Genomic DNA, 17,227 nt, shown 5'->3' with positions numbered 1-17,227 from the left:
TCATTCCATGGGATATATGAATGCCCAGAGGAGAATTTTTTTTCGCTTTATTACTTTTGGTTCACATGATTAATTAATTAATCAACAATATTAATTCTCTAAATTAACTTTGTTGGAAGCTGGAGCGGAATTTGAAAAAAGTTTACATATAAACAGCAATTAAACAATTAAACAACAATCAATGCTTTTAAATATAATTATTTTATATTTATACTTGCTAATCCCAGAAAACAGTGACTTCATCCTCTGCAACCTTTTTCGATTCCACAAAATATGTTGTTAAAAATATCTCTAGTACACGTCATGTCCGAGTTTTTTTATAAAATTTTCCCCCAGGATGAATTTTTTCCAGGCCTTTAGATTTTCTTCACCTTTTGGCACGTAAAAGAAATTAAATTTTTCAGACTATCTGTCATAACCTGACTTACATCCATGGGCAATACACCGCATTCCACACATTTTACTTACTTTATTTCTAAATTTTACATGAATATTTCTTAATTCTTACAGTTTCACTTGTAAATAGGAAAACCGATTGCCATTGCGAAAATCATGTATCAAAATAGTTTTCCACCATAATCTTTCTAATTCTTGCCATATAAACACAGGATGCGCCAATGTTCCCCCTCCACGGACCCGTGAAAAGTGGACAGGAAATGACGTCAGACTCCCTGAGTACGCTCTTACTTTTAACCTCAGACTGAATGCAAGGTTGTGTCATACACACATATTTACCCACTGCACCGATGGTCAGCTGCCTCCCAAAACCCCCACCTGACCTCACCGGAAGTCTCTAATAAACTCAGCTCGACCAATCTGTATTAGGCACATGGTTTGTCGCATCCTTCCCTAGAGGATCCTTAGGCTGGAAAGACCCGCAGTGCCATCTGCACTCCACGCTTCACTTGATCCTAGTAGTGAACTGACGTCGATGCAGGGGGCTGGTCTACATATAATTCTATGATCGATAGCGTCATGTAGACCTCTGAGAAAAAGGATTCTCGGCCCTCCATAGCTTAGCGGTAGAGCATCTGACCAGGAAATCAGTCTACGCGGTATTCGAATCCCGCCAGAGCAAGAAGATCTTTTTCTCAGATTGCGCAATATTTATTATTACATAAATTTGTAATATTATTATTACAAACTGACCAGCATATCGAAAAAAATTAACCTCTTTAATTATTAAATTTAAATGGTCGAAACCTTAACATAAAAAATTAGGTATTTAATTATTTAAAATTATTTGTCGAAATAGAATCCTATGATCGCTAGAGTCTTGTAGACCTCTGAGAAAGAGGATTCTAGGTTCTGTGTCGCTTAACGGTATAGCATCTGGCCGGAAATCAGTCTACGCGGTGTTCGAATCCCGCAAGATCTAGAGGATCTTTTTTATGAGATTGTGAAATATTTATTAATATATAAATTTGTAATATTATTATTACAAACTGACTAATATATCACAAAAAAATATTAACGTCTTTAATGATTAAATTGACCTGGCCGAAACCATAACATCAGAAATTACGTCTTTATTGATTTAAAATTATTGGTCTACATAGAATTCTATGATCGACAGCGTCCTGTAGTTCAAATTGAACAAAAATTTATCAATTTTTGATACATTTTTAATATCAAATAGGTGATTAACAAAGTCTGGAAAGGGGAAGGAATGAAGGTAGAGGAATACAGACGGTCAACTCTCATGTCAGTCGGCTATAAAATATATGCAGAAATCTTAAGAAAAAGGTTGGAGAGTCATGTAGAACAAAAAAGATAGTATCCCGCGTAATCAGACGGGATTTAGAAAAGGGATGTGAACTATAGACAACATCTACGTACTTAACTATTTAGTTAACAGAAATTTGGAGAGTATGAAAGGGAAACTAGTCGCTTTGTTCGTAGATTCCAAAGCAGCCTTTGACTCAGTGAACAGAAAAGTGCTATGGCAGGCAATAAAAGAGAGGGGTGTAGAGGAAAAATTGGTGAAGAAGATAAAGGAAATTTTTACTGAAACCAGGATTAGGGTGAAAATAGGAAAGAAAAAAGGGCAGGTTTTCTGGACGGACCGAGGTCTAAGGCAAGGGTGCCCGTTGAGTCCGTTACTATTTAATATCCTACTGACAGACTTAGAGGAGAAGCTAAAGGAGAAAGGGAAAGGCGGAACGGTTTTGGGCAATAGCAAACTACACTCTCTAGCATACGCGGACGATGCAGTTCTATTAGCAGATGATGAGAAGGGGATGAACCTAATGATGATAATTTTCGAGGAGTATGTGGGAACAAAAGAGCTGACGGTGAACGTAGATAAGACAAAGGTGATGTGCTTCAGAAATAGAAAGAGCAAAATAAATTACGTTTGGAAGATGAACGGACAAAAAGTGGAAATTGTGGAGGAGTTCTGTTACCTAGGTTTTTGGTTTGATACAGAAGGAGGAAACGAGCTGCAGGTGAGGAAAAGAATTGAATGTGAGAGTAAAGTAATGGGGCAAGTATGGGGTATAGGAAAGAGAAGGTTCAAGAACGATTGGAGAATGAGGGTCAACATAGGAAAGTAGAAAGCATGCATGAGCATTTTCTGAGGTGGGTAGTGGGGGTTAGCTGGAGTTGCCTAGGATATATGTTAAAAGAAGAGTTAGGAAGAGAAAAAATGGTTACTACACAAATTAAGAGAGTCTGGAGGTTTGAAGAGAAGCTAAAAAGGGGAGAGGGAAGTAGAATTGCACAAGCATGTTTCGGCGAAATTCGGAACAATGAAGCGAGAGGTAATGTGGGAAATTCAACATAGGAGGAAGAAAGGAGAGAAGAAGAGAGATGGACAACGATTACAGATTCGAGGTACAATAGATGGTATATGATGGTCAAAGGGTAGACGGAACCAGAATATCTGCAAAAAAATAAAAAAAAGGAAGAAAAATGGAGTAGGGTTGTACGGTTCAGAATGGAAAAAGGAGTGAGAGCATGCAGATATTGGATGGATAAAGAGGAGAATGTATGCAGAGTATGTGTATACGAAATGGAGTCATGGCCACATGTATTAGAGAGATGTACAGTTGAGTGTGGATGAGTGTGTAAGATGGATCTTGGATGGTAGTGGGCAGGGAGTGATGTGGATGAAGAAATTGGAAGAAGTAAGAGAAAGCAAGGGAGTAGGGCAGAGCCAAACGGGTGATACTGAGAAGGGATTTTGTATGGTAAGAGGAAACGCAAGCCCTGGAAGCTCGCTCATTTTAAGAATTAATGTCACTACCGTTACTATTATTTATCCCACGTAATGCGAAAGAGTAGAATATAAGTAGTAGTTAAGATAGACTAAAGATGGAATTGTAAATATATGTACAGGGAGCGGATGCCCTCAAACCCGTAAAAGGGGGAGATTAAATACATACAAACATACATACATACATTCATGACCTGGCCATGTAAGACTTAAGTGTTTCCAGTCATTAAATTCTTCTCTCGATTTTTTAAAAGGGAGAACAAAATTATTTAAAATAGTTTTTAGATTGCTCCAGTCATATTTTTTTGATAATACCACTTGGAAGTACATACATATTTACATGTACTTAGAATTGTTTTCCGACAACCGGTACATTTACCCTGTATATTTAATCCCCCCGCCCCCTAATCAGTATATGGTTACCAAAATAACCAATTTTCTTTCCGTTAATTTTCATCCAACAGAATTTCATTTGAGTTCGATCGCAGGCATTATTTTTAGGTCAATACTAGCGTAGTCCAAAAATGCAAATGGGTTAGAGTTGTCCAAATTGAAAGTTATTGCGCACAAATTATTCTTTATTAAGTGACTGAAACCCATCTTATAAAAATTAATAACCATTACTTGCTTTTACCATATTTTAAAAACTGAACTTTCCCCATATACAGTCCCATGTTAACTGCAAAGGATCGGGCGCACGTGTTAATATGGTGGGATTTGGAAATAGGGATTTTTTCCGGAAACTTCCAAAATTGGGAGGGCTTGTTAACCTTTAGTGAAAAAGGTTTTTTTGTACCACCTTAGTGGCTACACCTTAGAATTAACAGCCCCACTCGGTGTTGCCGTTGATCGAGAAATTTCCCGGTTTCCGGGTAATTTTGATGCTGTCGGGAATATTTCAGGAAATTGACAAATTCCGGAACAGATCAGAACAATCCATTTAAATGTTTTTTAAGTTGAGTTGAATGTTTTAGAAAGTAACAACCAATCATTATGAGATTTTTTCATTGGTCAGTTTCTTTTAGTTCTGCTCTAGGCTAAGTTTTGCATGCAGAATGTCACAGCCCAGCCCTCTCTTAGCAGGCTCGCTCTGCGTATTTAGCAGTGGGAAGTTGCATTCTAGATGCCAAAATCGAGATCAATGGTTGATACTAGACTTAGATCATATCTTACATGGAGTGCTAAAGATACGTAGAGCTGTGGAAAATCTCGGACGGTGAAAGTGCTTGTAACTTATAATGTACAGTATTACAAATAATAAAACAAAATAGACCTTAATTTCATAAAAATCACCAAAGTTATAAAAGGTTAAAAAAAAGGACCAAAATTCTCATTTTTAATATCTCCTAAGTTTTTTTTTTTATAAAAAAAATATATTTTAGGGGTTTTCTTTCAACAATATAAAGAACGAGTACTAGAATTTTTATCAAAATTACTTACAATACCTCAAAGTCTTCATATGATTTAACATAGAATTGTTCTAAACTGACTACACAATTTTTTAAATAATTACAACACTTCTTGGCTTTTGTGATGCTATGATTTTACATGGTAAAAGAATAATTACAAGAATTAAAAGAATTAAATTATTTAATGAAAATATTTAAAACTATGATTTTCGATCATTTCAACTGATTTTACAGTAATAAAATAGAATCATTCAGTCAGAAATATTATAAAATATGTTGTTTTATAATTTAAGTTTATTCTACAGCCATACAGTTTCCGGGAAATTTTCGTATTTGTCCGGGTAAAATTCGTTCCGCCGCTAAAGTGCGCCGGAAAATTGCGTGGTCCCACTGCGGCAACACTGATCCCACAATTTAAGATAGGAAACAAAAAATTGGGCAAAACTAATTGTGACGTTCCGCGAGGAAAGGGGCCTTAAGAGTTTTAAAAATCGATTATCCGTTTTTTTATGATATTGATAGCTTCAAAATGGCTCTTTCATATTAAAAAAGAATTAAATTCTTAACTGTAAAATTGGATTTGTTATTGAGATGCAAAGTGAGGAATCAGTGTTTGGCTGCGACCGTTTCTTCAATCGCTTCTACTGAAAAATTTGCCTGTTAACCCTAAGGTCCCTTTCCTCGCGGTACGTCAAAATTGAAGACATAATAATTACTATAATTGTCATTATCCAGTTAATATTGTCATTCAGAGAAAAATTTTGCTGTCAAACTTCGGTCCAACATATTTGGATATCTCTTCATGAACCAGGAGTTTGAATTAATTATAGACTTAATATTCCTTTACAAGTGATTTTAAAGTTTTCCATTATTTATTTCCAAACTAGTAGAGTGCGATCGGAGGAAAAATATGTAATGGCAGTTACAATTCTTTATTTATATCCATATACGAATCCGAGTTTATGCGTAAGAGTATAATAGCTGGTAAACAAATCCCAAAATAACTGATAACATATTCGGAATACAATGTTTCCATGAATTATCTACATGCCTATAATTAAATAAGAAATTTCATCGCATCCAGAATAATCAATTATTTGGCGCTGTTTTAGTTTGATGTCGACGTCAAATAAAAGAACATGGATATATGATGATAATATATATTGTTGGAAATTTTTGCATTATGTAACATTTATTGGAATGTCAAAAATGCATAACATGTTATGCATTTTGCATACATGTTTTTAAATTATCCAACATAATGCTATATCTAGTCGTCATTTTTTCACTTAAATTTAGTGTTTTACGATTTATACGCAGGCTACACATACCAACTTAAAAGTTTTCATACCTCTACATAAATAGTGATTACCACTGTAAAATATTCTGAAATGTTCTAGTTCTAATATTTCTCTTTATTTGTGTTTTTTAATACGTTATGAGAAGCAATTTCATCAACATAATATTTTAATATAACATGTAGATATGGACAATAGTAACATGCAAACCTCTCCAATTAAATTTTATAAGTTAAAATTCGATTATAAAGTTGATTCAACATTTAATCAAAGTAAAGTTCTTAGCTACTCCAAATAACCAAATTATATATTTTTGATTCGAAGCATGTAAACAAAATGATGCTGCCAAATGTTAATTCCAGGAGTGACGGCTACTGCAACTTGAACTTCTAGATTGTCGTTTAAATCTGGACTGAGACAAAGAATTGTCCGCGAGATATTCTTTCTTTTGCTTGTTCTTGTCGTTTTCATTATCTTGGCGACTGTCGGCGCTACGAGACTTCCTGTCATTATTGCGCCATTCAGAATGACTTGGACTAACTTTTCTAACACTGTTACGTCTAGGACTGCTCCTTCTTGGACTGTCTCGACTTGATTTTCTCGAACGATAAGAATTTCGCCTCTTTGGCGATTCATTTCTCCTTCTTCGGTCTCGACTAAATCTACGATCGCGATTACGATCACGATCTCTAGACCTGCGCCGATCTCTCGATCTTGAACGACGGCCGACAAATCTCTTGCCTCTATCTGTGAATTCACGGCTAGAGAATCTGTTTCTGTACAGATCACGTCGTCCGGATCTCCCGTCTCTATGTCTAGAGTCCCCTTTATCAAACAATGAATTTCCATTCCTTAAATTCCTATTCTCATTCTGGCGACGAGCAATGCTGTCACCTGACTCTTCATCATCATATTGATTATTCTCTTTGCCTTCCGCTTGGTCCGGGCCTTCTGGGTTTAGATAATTGAGTTCATGTTTAGGACTTTCAGTAATGTCCCTCCTTTTTTCTGGATATTCTTCAAATTTCCTTTTTCTTTCAGTTTCACGTCTTTTTTGATCCTCTTCCTTTTTCATGCGGTCTTTTTCAATTTGCTGATGTGAAATAAATTTTAATTATTGAATATACAGTTGATTACTATACTGACCTATTCCCCGGGCTTTTTAGATTAACATGGAGTTTTAAATGGGAAAAACTCTATTTAAAAAAGAAGTAAGGTAAATGTGCCAGTCTTCGTCCATGCATGGGTTGTGGCAGATGAGCAGTATTTTACATATGCCCAAAAAAATGCAAAATAGTAGTTTTCTACCAAATTCATGCTGAAGACTGTATTTTTAAAAATTTTTTCAAAATAAATTGTTTTTAATCAATAATTGACAAATTTCCAAGTATTTTTTAAGCATATTTTTATTGTTTAAACAATCCACCCTCAGTAAATTGGGCAGTAATTATGTTTCGAGATGATTTTTAGAAAGTAATATTTGAGAGTAATTTGAGAGTAATATTCTTTCTAATGGATATACAGCAAGTTTTCTCCCCCCTAAATAGTGACAAGTTATTACCTTTCGGAATAAATTATATAAAGTTGATGACTATCAAGAGTAGTAGTTTTTTCAACATATTTGGTAAATGTTTAAACAATTTTTATTTCTTTAAGCAATATTTTCTTCCTAAAATCGTAAAAAGTTATTCTTTTCTGCAATTAATTACGCAAATAACGAATGTTGAGAGTAAAAAAAATATATATTTTGCAATTATTTAAACAACTCGTAATCATTCACTTGCGCCTGTTCATAGGGAAGGTGGATATAAGTCTAGATTTTTCGAATCTCTTACACTATGTCGCTTAATACTCTGTATTTCCTTATTTCAGAAAATATACTCTATATTGTTTAAGTAATAGTAATTTGTTTAATATATAACAATTTGTTTAAATAAAAGAAAATCCATTATTTTTTCTACGAAATATGAATATGAACACGTGCCACCGGGCACTTCAAAATCCAATTTAATTAACATTGGGAAGTTTTGAATTTTTGAAAAATTTAACTCATGTTCCAGAGTTCCATCGAAACGTGCCAATTTTTTTAGGGATTTAAGAAGAGTGTCAACGAAGTAAAACCACACTAATAACTTTTATTTCCAAACCACCCCATGCTCCCATAGCGCCCCAAATATGACCCAAAAATAAAAAACTACATTTTTACGTATACGCATGACATATAGTTAGCATGACTTTTTAAACAATTTTCAGTTGTTTATAATACGCTTTAACTTTTTAAACAATTATTTCTTTCCAAGAAATGTAAAAAATAATGGTATTTTCGTATTGAAATGTAATTTTTTGGAGTCGTACATATTTCTAAAAACATTATTTAATTATTTTAATAATTATTTATTTTCTATTTTCAAAATTGCTTAAAATTTATTTTAATGTTTAAAAAAATGAAATAAAATAGAACACATACAATAATGTTTCTGGCTGTATAGTATATAGAAAGAATACATTTACTACTTTTTAATTCTTTAAAATAATATAATTAGTTTGAATAATTACTTTTCCAAAAATACTTTTAAAATCGTAATTAATTGTATATCTTCTATTTTATATAATTTTTTTAGTTATCGAAAAATAACTGCTTCAGCGAATAAAAGTTGTTTAAAAGTTGTTTTAAACAAAGTTTAGGAATAAATAATTGTTTAAATAATTTACATTGGTTTAAATAATTGATAATTGTTTTAAAAATCATAGTAAATATTCAAATTGTCGATTAGTCATTATTTGTATGAAAAAGACGACGCAAATTGCTAAAAAGTAACAATAATACGTAAAAATAAAGTTTTTTGATTTTTGGGTCATATTTGGGGCGCTGCGAGGAGGGTGGGGGTGGGTTGGAAATAAAAGTTATTAGTATGGTTTCATTTCGTAGACACCCCTCTTCAGTCCCTAGAAAACTTGGCACGTTTCGATGAAACCCTGACACATTATTTCAATTTTTCGAAAATTATAAATTTCCCTATGTTAATTAAAAATTGTAGTTTGAAGTGCTCGGTGACCCGTGTTAATTTTCAAATTTAAAAAAAAGTTACGGATTTTTTTCTGTGTAAATGGAAACTTAGGGTGGGGGGGGGGGGTGTCTTGCCCTCTAGACTGGAGAAAAATTTGCAACGTATTTTTGGACCAGCCTAATTTACAATTCTACATGACACAAATTATAGACTTTCTCGACTTTTCTCCACCTTCCATATGAACAGGCGCAACTGAATAATTATTAGTTGTTTAAATAATTGCAAAAAAAATTAAGCAAAAAATATTACGCTTCACATTCGTTAATTGTGTCATTAATTTAAGAAAAAATAATTTTTCACGACTTATAGATACAAAATTGTGTAACCAAATTAAAATTATTTGAACAAATTAAATTTGTTTAAAAAATTGCTGAATATCCTTTACAAAAAATATTACTTTCAGTATCCATTAATTGTGTCATTAATTTAAGAAAAAAAAATAAGTTTTCTCGCCTGACAGAACAAAAAATTTGTTTAAACAAATAAAAATTGTTTAAGTACTTACCAAATATCCTTCAAAAATATATTGCTCTCAACATTACTTAATTGTGTCATTATTACCAGAAAATAGTAACTCGTTACAATTTTAGGAAGAAAAAATTATTTAAACGAATAATATTGTTTTAAATAATTACGAAATATGTTTAAAATATTTCTTAATTAAACTATTTTTTAAATACTTGGAAACTCGTCGCTTATCTATTAAAAATAATTTATGTTGAAAAAATACCAAAAAATACCGTCTTTAGCATGAGTTTGATAGAAAACTACTATTTTGCATTTCCGGGACATTTTTTGGGCACAAGAAAACAGGATTGGGGGTGAACAATTAATTTATTCGGTTCATAACAAGTACTTCTTTTTTCCCATTTTTTTGAAAACCCAGCTTTTTCCATTTATAACACCATGTTAATTTCAAAAGCCTGGGGGCACGGGTTAACGTTGAAAAAAATACGGAACTTATTTTTTTGGAAACGAACAGATTAGGTGGAGGAGGGGGGGGGGGAGAAAAAATATAATTGTTACATGTATGAATTTGGAATACTCTAGTGAGCAACTGTGGAAGTGGGAAAAACGGTAGGACACACATTTGGAGGAAACACGTTTGTTTCGTTCAAAAAAGTCTACAGCCTTTAATTTTGCCCCGATTTACAATTGTTTTAAAATTAAAGTGCGCTAAATTTTAAAGAGTACCCTGGTCGGAGATTTTGGAATTTCCATCTGCTTATTTATTACATGTTTACTCAAAACATGAGAAAATCGAGATTTTTTACAAAATAATTATTTTCTCTTCAACAACCGGACAGTCAAAGGAATATAGTACTACGGGTTGTACCGTTTGTAACGTGAATAGAGCTGAGTGGTCTCAAAAGTATACCTCTGAAATTCGAACAAGTCTGTTGTCTCTGAATTTTTCAAATTGTTTATAATATAAGAAAATCTTTCTATTAAGACTTAATTTATTCCGGTAATTTCTGCCGTTGAATCCAGATCGGAAAAAAACCTTTTTTGAGTATTCCTAGCATTGGATGTTTTTGAGTCTTGTTTTACGACACCGATTGTCAATACATCTTTTTTTAAATACGTGGAAATTTCCTAATATTTGAAATTGAATAATAACAATAAATTACAAAACTTGTTTGTTAAATGTTAATTTTACATAGAAATAGTGACTGCAAGTCTCTCTCACATAAATTGAAGACAGTTTTAGTGAAAAAATTATTTTCCAGGAGATAGAGCCAAAGTTTTGAACTTAGGGGAGCCTACCCCACAATAGATAATGATCAAACAGTAGATAATTGCTGCTTCGAAACGCACATATACCTAAAATAATTAATTCTAATATTAATTTATTAACACATATAGTTTCCTTACTAATAATTAAATTAGTTATTTTATATAAATTAGTATTTTTAATTAATGATTATCTACTGTAGGGTTGCCTTCCCTATTTATTTGATTTGTTTATTAAATCAGCAATTATTTTATTTTAAGAAATATAATTGAACTTATGTTATTTTCAAAAAAAATCTGCATCACTTCAGATGATCCAATTTTTCTACAAAAATTGTTTACAGCTACTATAATTGCTAATTTCTTATAAAAATTGCGACTGACACTCACTTTCACAATAATTTGAAGCATTTTTAGCTAAGAAAATGTTCGCAACAAAAAATACAATATTTAGCTATTTGTTAATTTAGTTCCTTCATAATAATTGAACCATACAATTATCAAGGTATTTGTACTCTGCTATTCCTCTCGCGTTCATTGAAGATGATTTGCATTATAGTCAAACCGTTTTTGTGAAAAATCTCGATTTTCGCATACTTAAATACACTAAATAAACAAACAAAAATGCTAAAATGCGAAAAATTTGAGAAAATTCTAAAATATTCTTTTAAAATTTTTGAAGTGAAGCTTCTTATGGGCTGCCGCGAGAAAAATACTTTCAGATTGGGAGCGAAATTGATCTCGAGCTTGGTGGTCACGTGGACACGTTTGGATGACGCGGCATGGGAGTAAGCGGGGGGGGGGGGGGGGGGGGGGGGGGGGGGGGGGGGGGGGGGGGTCCCTACAATTTTCAAGATTGACTGCAAATAAATTATAAACGACGTTCTCAAACTGAAAAACAATATACATTCTACCTCATCAATTTAGAATTGTAAATTCCACACGATAAAATCGGTAATTAATATGTACATTAAAATGTTGCTTCCCCCGCCTGGTCCAGATAGACATCAAGTTTTTTTAGTTCAATCCATGTCTCAAAATTCTGAAATGTTAAATAATTTAATTTCTACGGTGATTTATTTACAAAAAACTTTATCTTGAGAACAGTTGAAGTTAGGAAACCTTTCAATTGCTCTGCATACGTATTTTTGTGATGCAAGTGCATTTCAATAACTAAATTAATAATAAAATGGCTCTTACGCAAGAAATACCATTTTGAATATTTCTAATCTTAATCAGTCTGGGCACGTAGAAGGGACAGTAGGAAAAGTGGTAGGATAAAAAATTAACCTTTCGATGACAATAGTAATTTCAGAAGCAAGCCAACTCTGGTTAACAGATAACAGATGTATTCCCTCTGTGAATTCTCTCAAAGACTGAGTTGCTATTGTAATCGAAAGGTTACTTTTTTCTACCACTTTTCCTGCTTTGTCTTCTACGTGCCAAGACTGATTAAGTTTAGAAATATTCAAAATGATATTTCTTGCGTAAGAGCTATTTTATCATAAATGTAATTATTGAACTGCACTCAACTCACAAATTTGAGCATGTAAAGCCCTTAAAAGACTTCCTATCTTTATTTTTTCTAAAAATAAAGTATTTGTAAAAAAATCCCCGTAAAAATTAAATTATTAAACATTTCAAGATTTTGAAAAACATATTTCATTAAAACATGTTGAAATAATATCTTCAAATTTTCTAGAATTTTTCTAACGTCGACCACCTTTCGGGAACAGGCGAAAGTCGATGCTTGAAAAGAGATACCGAAAAACCCTGTTTTTCGGATGTTTTGACTTCTAATTATTGAACGAAATTTTCGAAGCTCAAAGTGACCACATTGATTTATTCGAAAGTATAAGCTTTTAGATATTTTTTATTAAACAGTTTCAAGATTTTTTGGGCGAGTTGCAATCACAAGAAGTGAGGTGGAAATACCAGTCTGCCCCCCCCCTTCGGTTGCAACATGTTCATTTTTTCAATTCAAATTATTGAAAGAACTGATGAGTTGCATGATTTTCTACCGTTAATTGTTTAAGAACCAATCATTTTCACTGAAAAACACTCGAAAATCCACTTGACAGGCGTTTTGCCTGGTTGATAGATAGCGGTGAAGTCGCCAAAAATGTAATGCAAACAGTATTGTCCTTGTACTTTTCCATCCATTCTGTATCATTTTTTTAGCAGAGCGCGTGATAGCCCTCTTTATTTAACACATTGTGTCATCGATAGGACCCTTATGGATATTTACCTGAACCTGAACCTGATTAGAGCAGTTTTGTTTTCCATGGGTCGACGGAACACAGGTGGCACTGGCCTGCTGTGTGTGTATGATTGAATCGATTACTTTAAAGTATGTTGAGAGGAATATATTATTGCTCGGATAAACGTGTCTTGGACAGATCCGGTTTGGAGCAGTGCTCTGAAAAATTGTACTTATCATTATTTTGAAGGAATTAAAGCATTCGGCTCCTCTCGGGCTTTTTTTTGTTAAATGGGGGTTTCCGGTCGGGTTGCACTGAAGCACATTCGCGTGAAAGTGTAGGCAAATGCAGGAGCCTGTAGAGATAGTCATTTAAATAAATTTTGTTTCTTATATTTCTGGCTTAAATCATTTCGAAATCCTACCGCTCGTCTCGCTCCAGTTATGTTCGATCGGGAGAGATTGTGACGAGCCTATTCTCTCGAGCCCATTCTCTCTCGGTCGGCTACAAACTTGGTCCTTAGAGCCGGATCACTCTGGTGATCTGTGGTTGGGGAAAGCCCTTGGTGCGAGATATTAGGTTCCTTTAAAAGAGGTGGGCGTAGACCTCGGAAGTGATGCAAGGTGATGCTGACTTTAGTACTGCGTCAGACGCTATATAGTGTGGATGTGCTCGGAGTATGTCGAATAACGAAAGACGTGAATATGCAAGATCTCTACCCACACATCTTGAAAGTATGGAGTCTTCGGTATTCCCTTTAGTCCAACGGTCGACTTTTGACGTACCTGAAGGTATTTATCGTGAGATTATGTGACAAGTCGTGCTAATATATGGGGGGGGGGCGTCCCACCGAACAACCATAAAGAAGTTTGATCTAGCCCAGTGTAACGTCGGGTAATTCGTTAGCGTTTCATAGCACAGAAACGGAGATTGAAACTTAACGCCGAAGAACGAGTTAAGATTTTGAAACGAGCTATAGAAAACAGGAAACAGGTGAAACTAGATCTGTTAGAAAAAGCGTTTAGGAGCAACTTTGGCAGAATTAGACGCAGCTGAAATGGAAGGAGAGGTAATGTTTGTGGGGCCTAATGACGAAACCGAACGAGAAGTTAATCATACTGTTAGATCTTGGCTGGAAAATCCTGAAAATAAGATTCAATCAACTAGTGGCTCAAAATACATATTCCACCAATAAAAGGTCAAGAAAGTGGACTAGAGATAAACACGAGATTAGAAAATTGACGAATCTTCTTTCCTAGACTATAGAATCAATGCGAAGGTTTAGTCAACCCAGCGGGACTACCAAAAGATTAGGGAATAGACTTACTGGATCTAAATAATTGCCAAAATATAAAGGGGAAGGAGTTGAGTGGATTCGATTTAAGTGTGCCTTTAAATCATGTACCGACGTGAGGGAATATAATAAAGCAGAAAATGCTTCAAGCCTATATAGACGTTTTGAAGGCGAGACAAAGGAATCAGTAGCTTTCCTTATGATGACTTCGAGCAACGTGAAGCAAATAATGAATACTCTGGAAATGCGTTTCGGTAACCCTGATGTAGTTCTTAGAAAAATAGTGCAAAAATGGATGTATTTACCGAAAGTAGGTCGAGTAACGGATACTGTAGCCTTGGCTACAAGGCTACATTACGTCGTTGCGGCCATGGAAGCCATGAACCATGTGGGATACTTGCACAGTTCGGAGCTAGCAACCAGTATTATCGAAAAAATGCCTTGGCCGATTATATACCACTATAATAAATTTAAGTGGAATGTAGAATCAACAAAACCGCGATTGGTAAGTATTGCTATATTTCTAGAACAGGATGCTAAGATGGCATGTGAATCAGGTACTAGTTCCTTATTAAGCAAGACACCTGTATAACGCAGTGGAAAACAATTTGACTATCATATCAAAAACGAAGACAGAACACTCAAACTAGCGCATTTGGTACAATAAACGAGACTGATATATGAAAGTGTGGGTATTGTGATGGGCAAGGTAATTAAGTCTTTAACTGTTCTAACTTTAGAGCACAGCGAATCGATAGCAGCGTGCGCGAATCCAACATATGTGCTTTCGCATTATGCTTTTCACTTTCAAGTTTCACAAATCTCGGGCTAAAGATTATAAACAAAAGGGTTGCAAAGTATAACTTCATACTTTATTACATAAAGACGATAAGCAGTTGAAATCAAGCGAGCCCGAAAATTCTTCAAAAACAATCCCTGAGCTTGGAACTCTTTCTGCAATTAACAATCATGAGAAGTGACGCCAGGTTCTGTTAAATGTCATCCCAATGACCTTGGTGGAGCCAGCATGTGAAATCTCGACCAACACATTCCTAGATGATGGCTGTACGGTTTTCTTCATTAGATGTGAAGGTAGCTAAACGGTTAGGATTATCAGGAGATGTCAATATTCTGCCGTTGCAAAGTGTAGGTGGAATTAAAAATAGTCAGAATAAAGGAGTAAAATTAGTTAACAGAGGAAAGCAATCCAACACTGTGCATGAACGGACTGTACAGAAGGTGCATAACTTAATTTTGCCATGCCAGCGACTAAGAGAAAGCCTCATGCCGCACATGCTCCAATAGCATCTCGTACAACCCTCGGTTGGGTCGTTCGCGGCCACATTCCGTCAACGATGCACGGAAAATCAAAACGTCCTGAAACGTATATCTGGGAGCGATACGGCTCTGATAAGAGGATTGAGTGATCAGATGCCGGGGGGTGACTTGGAGCTACAAGAACTCGTACGTGAATATTTTAATTTAGAGGCTATCGGTGTATCTCAATGTTGCAAATCCAAACAAACCAAGTAAATTCAGAGATATTTTTCTACAAAGCAAAATTCGAAAGGAAGATCAAGATATTTAGCGTTTTTGAAAGCGAAATGGGGATTCTACAAGTAAGCCAGGAAAGCACTGCATGACTTCCATGATTTTTGGGGCTACATCGTCACATTCTACTGCATTGTATTAAGCGATCGGAACACACGCGAAATGGAAAGAGATTTCCCAAAAATAGTGGATGCTATTACGAGTTACGAAGCTAGACCAGAAATAGTTAAAGGGTGCGAAGCTCCTTGCCACAAGAAAAATTGATATCAGGAGTAATTGATCTCGCGTTGGATCAGCTGCCGCTTGAAAGAATTTAGGGCCTCATATGGAATCCTAATTTTGACATATTTACGTTCAACATAGAATTGGCGAAGATTCCAGAGGAAATTGGCAACGGCATTAGACCACCCACTAAGCGTGAGATGCTCCGGGTGTTTATGTGAGTTTTTGACCCACTAGGATTCCTTCAAACGTTCACAATTCGGAATAAATTCCTGCTTCAAAGTGTATGACGTGGCAGTATTGCCCGGGACGAACAAATGAGGGATGAAGAATTTATAAAGTGGAAAAATTGAATGAGTGAATTGAAAATAATTGGGAATTATTAGACTCAGCATTGCTTTATAGGAATAACAGTAGATTAACGCTGCTAAAAAAAATATCTATTCCAAGATTAGAACTTCAGGCTTTATTTTTGTCTAGTTACCTTGCGCGAAGTATTGGAAAAGAATACGAATTTCATATAAATAAACGTTCTTTTTGGACTGATTCCCATACAGTCTTGCCGTGGATTCAGTCCAATGCTCGAACGCATGGGGCATTTGAGTCACACCTCTTAAGAGAAATGACGGCTTGACTGAAGTATCCGAATGGAATTGGGTGCCTACAGCTCAAAATCCGTCAGACGTCGCCACCAGAGAAAAGGGCCCTCTTGAACAATCTCTAACAAAATGGATCAAGGGAGCCAACTTTATCATAAAAAATATCTCACAGTGGCCAAACCAACCACATTTCGACAATAGAACCTCTTCAGAGAATAGCTTTGAAATGGCAGTTGCCGCTCTCATAACAGAAGTACATCCTATGCTGCTACCTAACATTATTAATTTCCCGAAATGGCTTTTTCTCGTACGTAGTACTGCATGGATTTTGATTTCGCCAGAAATCTGGACCTGAAGAAGGAAAATCAGGTCAACTACTGAAAACCTAAGGCTTGACTCCAGTAACCAATAATGATGGAAGTCTCCTTGTAGAAGGACATGTCCCCGAAGTTAATGCAGTTCAGCACGAGACAAAAGGGCCGGCACTTTTGGATGGAAAGCGTCAATATACAAGGCTGTTGGTACGTTTTTATTATAAGAAATCGTGGCAGGGAAGCACGGAGATGGTGGTTAGTGAATTGCAACAAAAATATTGGCTGTTAAACCTACGGTCAACAGTGAAATCAGTGTCAAT

General features: G+C 34.9%; 1 protein-coding gene across 2 annotated transcripts in view; it reads right to left on the bottom strand.

The window, feature by feature from the left end:
* Positions 1-5,476: 5,476 nt before the first annotated feature.
* Positions 5,477-17,227, bottom strand: part of LOC117181460 (peptidyl-prolyl cis-trans isomerase cyp11) — a 107,545-nt gene continuing 95,794 nt past the window's right edge. For both annotated transcript variants that reach the window (XM_033374123.1, XM_033374124.1), the window contains exon 9: positions 5,477-7,017. In XM_033374123.1, the coding sequence (XP_033230014.1) occupies positions 6,277-7,017 (741 nt within the window). In that variant the 3' untranslated portion in view covers positions 5,477-6,276. The remainder of the gene's footprint in view (positions 7,018-17,227) is intronic.

Source organism: Belonocnema kinseyi, chromosome 10 (genome assembly GCF_010883055.1).
Source record: "Belonocnema kinseyi isolate 2016_QV_RU_SX_M_011 chromosome 10, B_treatae_v1, whole genome shotgun sequence".
NCBI lineage: Eukaryota > Metazoa > Arthropoda > Insecta > Hymenoptera > Cynipidae > Belonocnema > Belonocnema kinseyi.
Note: the sequence above shows the minus strand (reverse complement) of the source record. Positions and strands in the feature narration are given on the sequence as shown.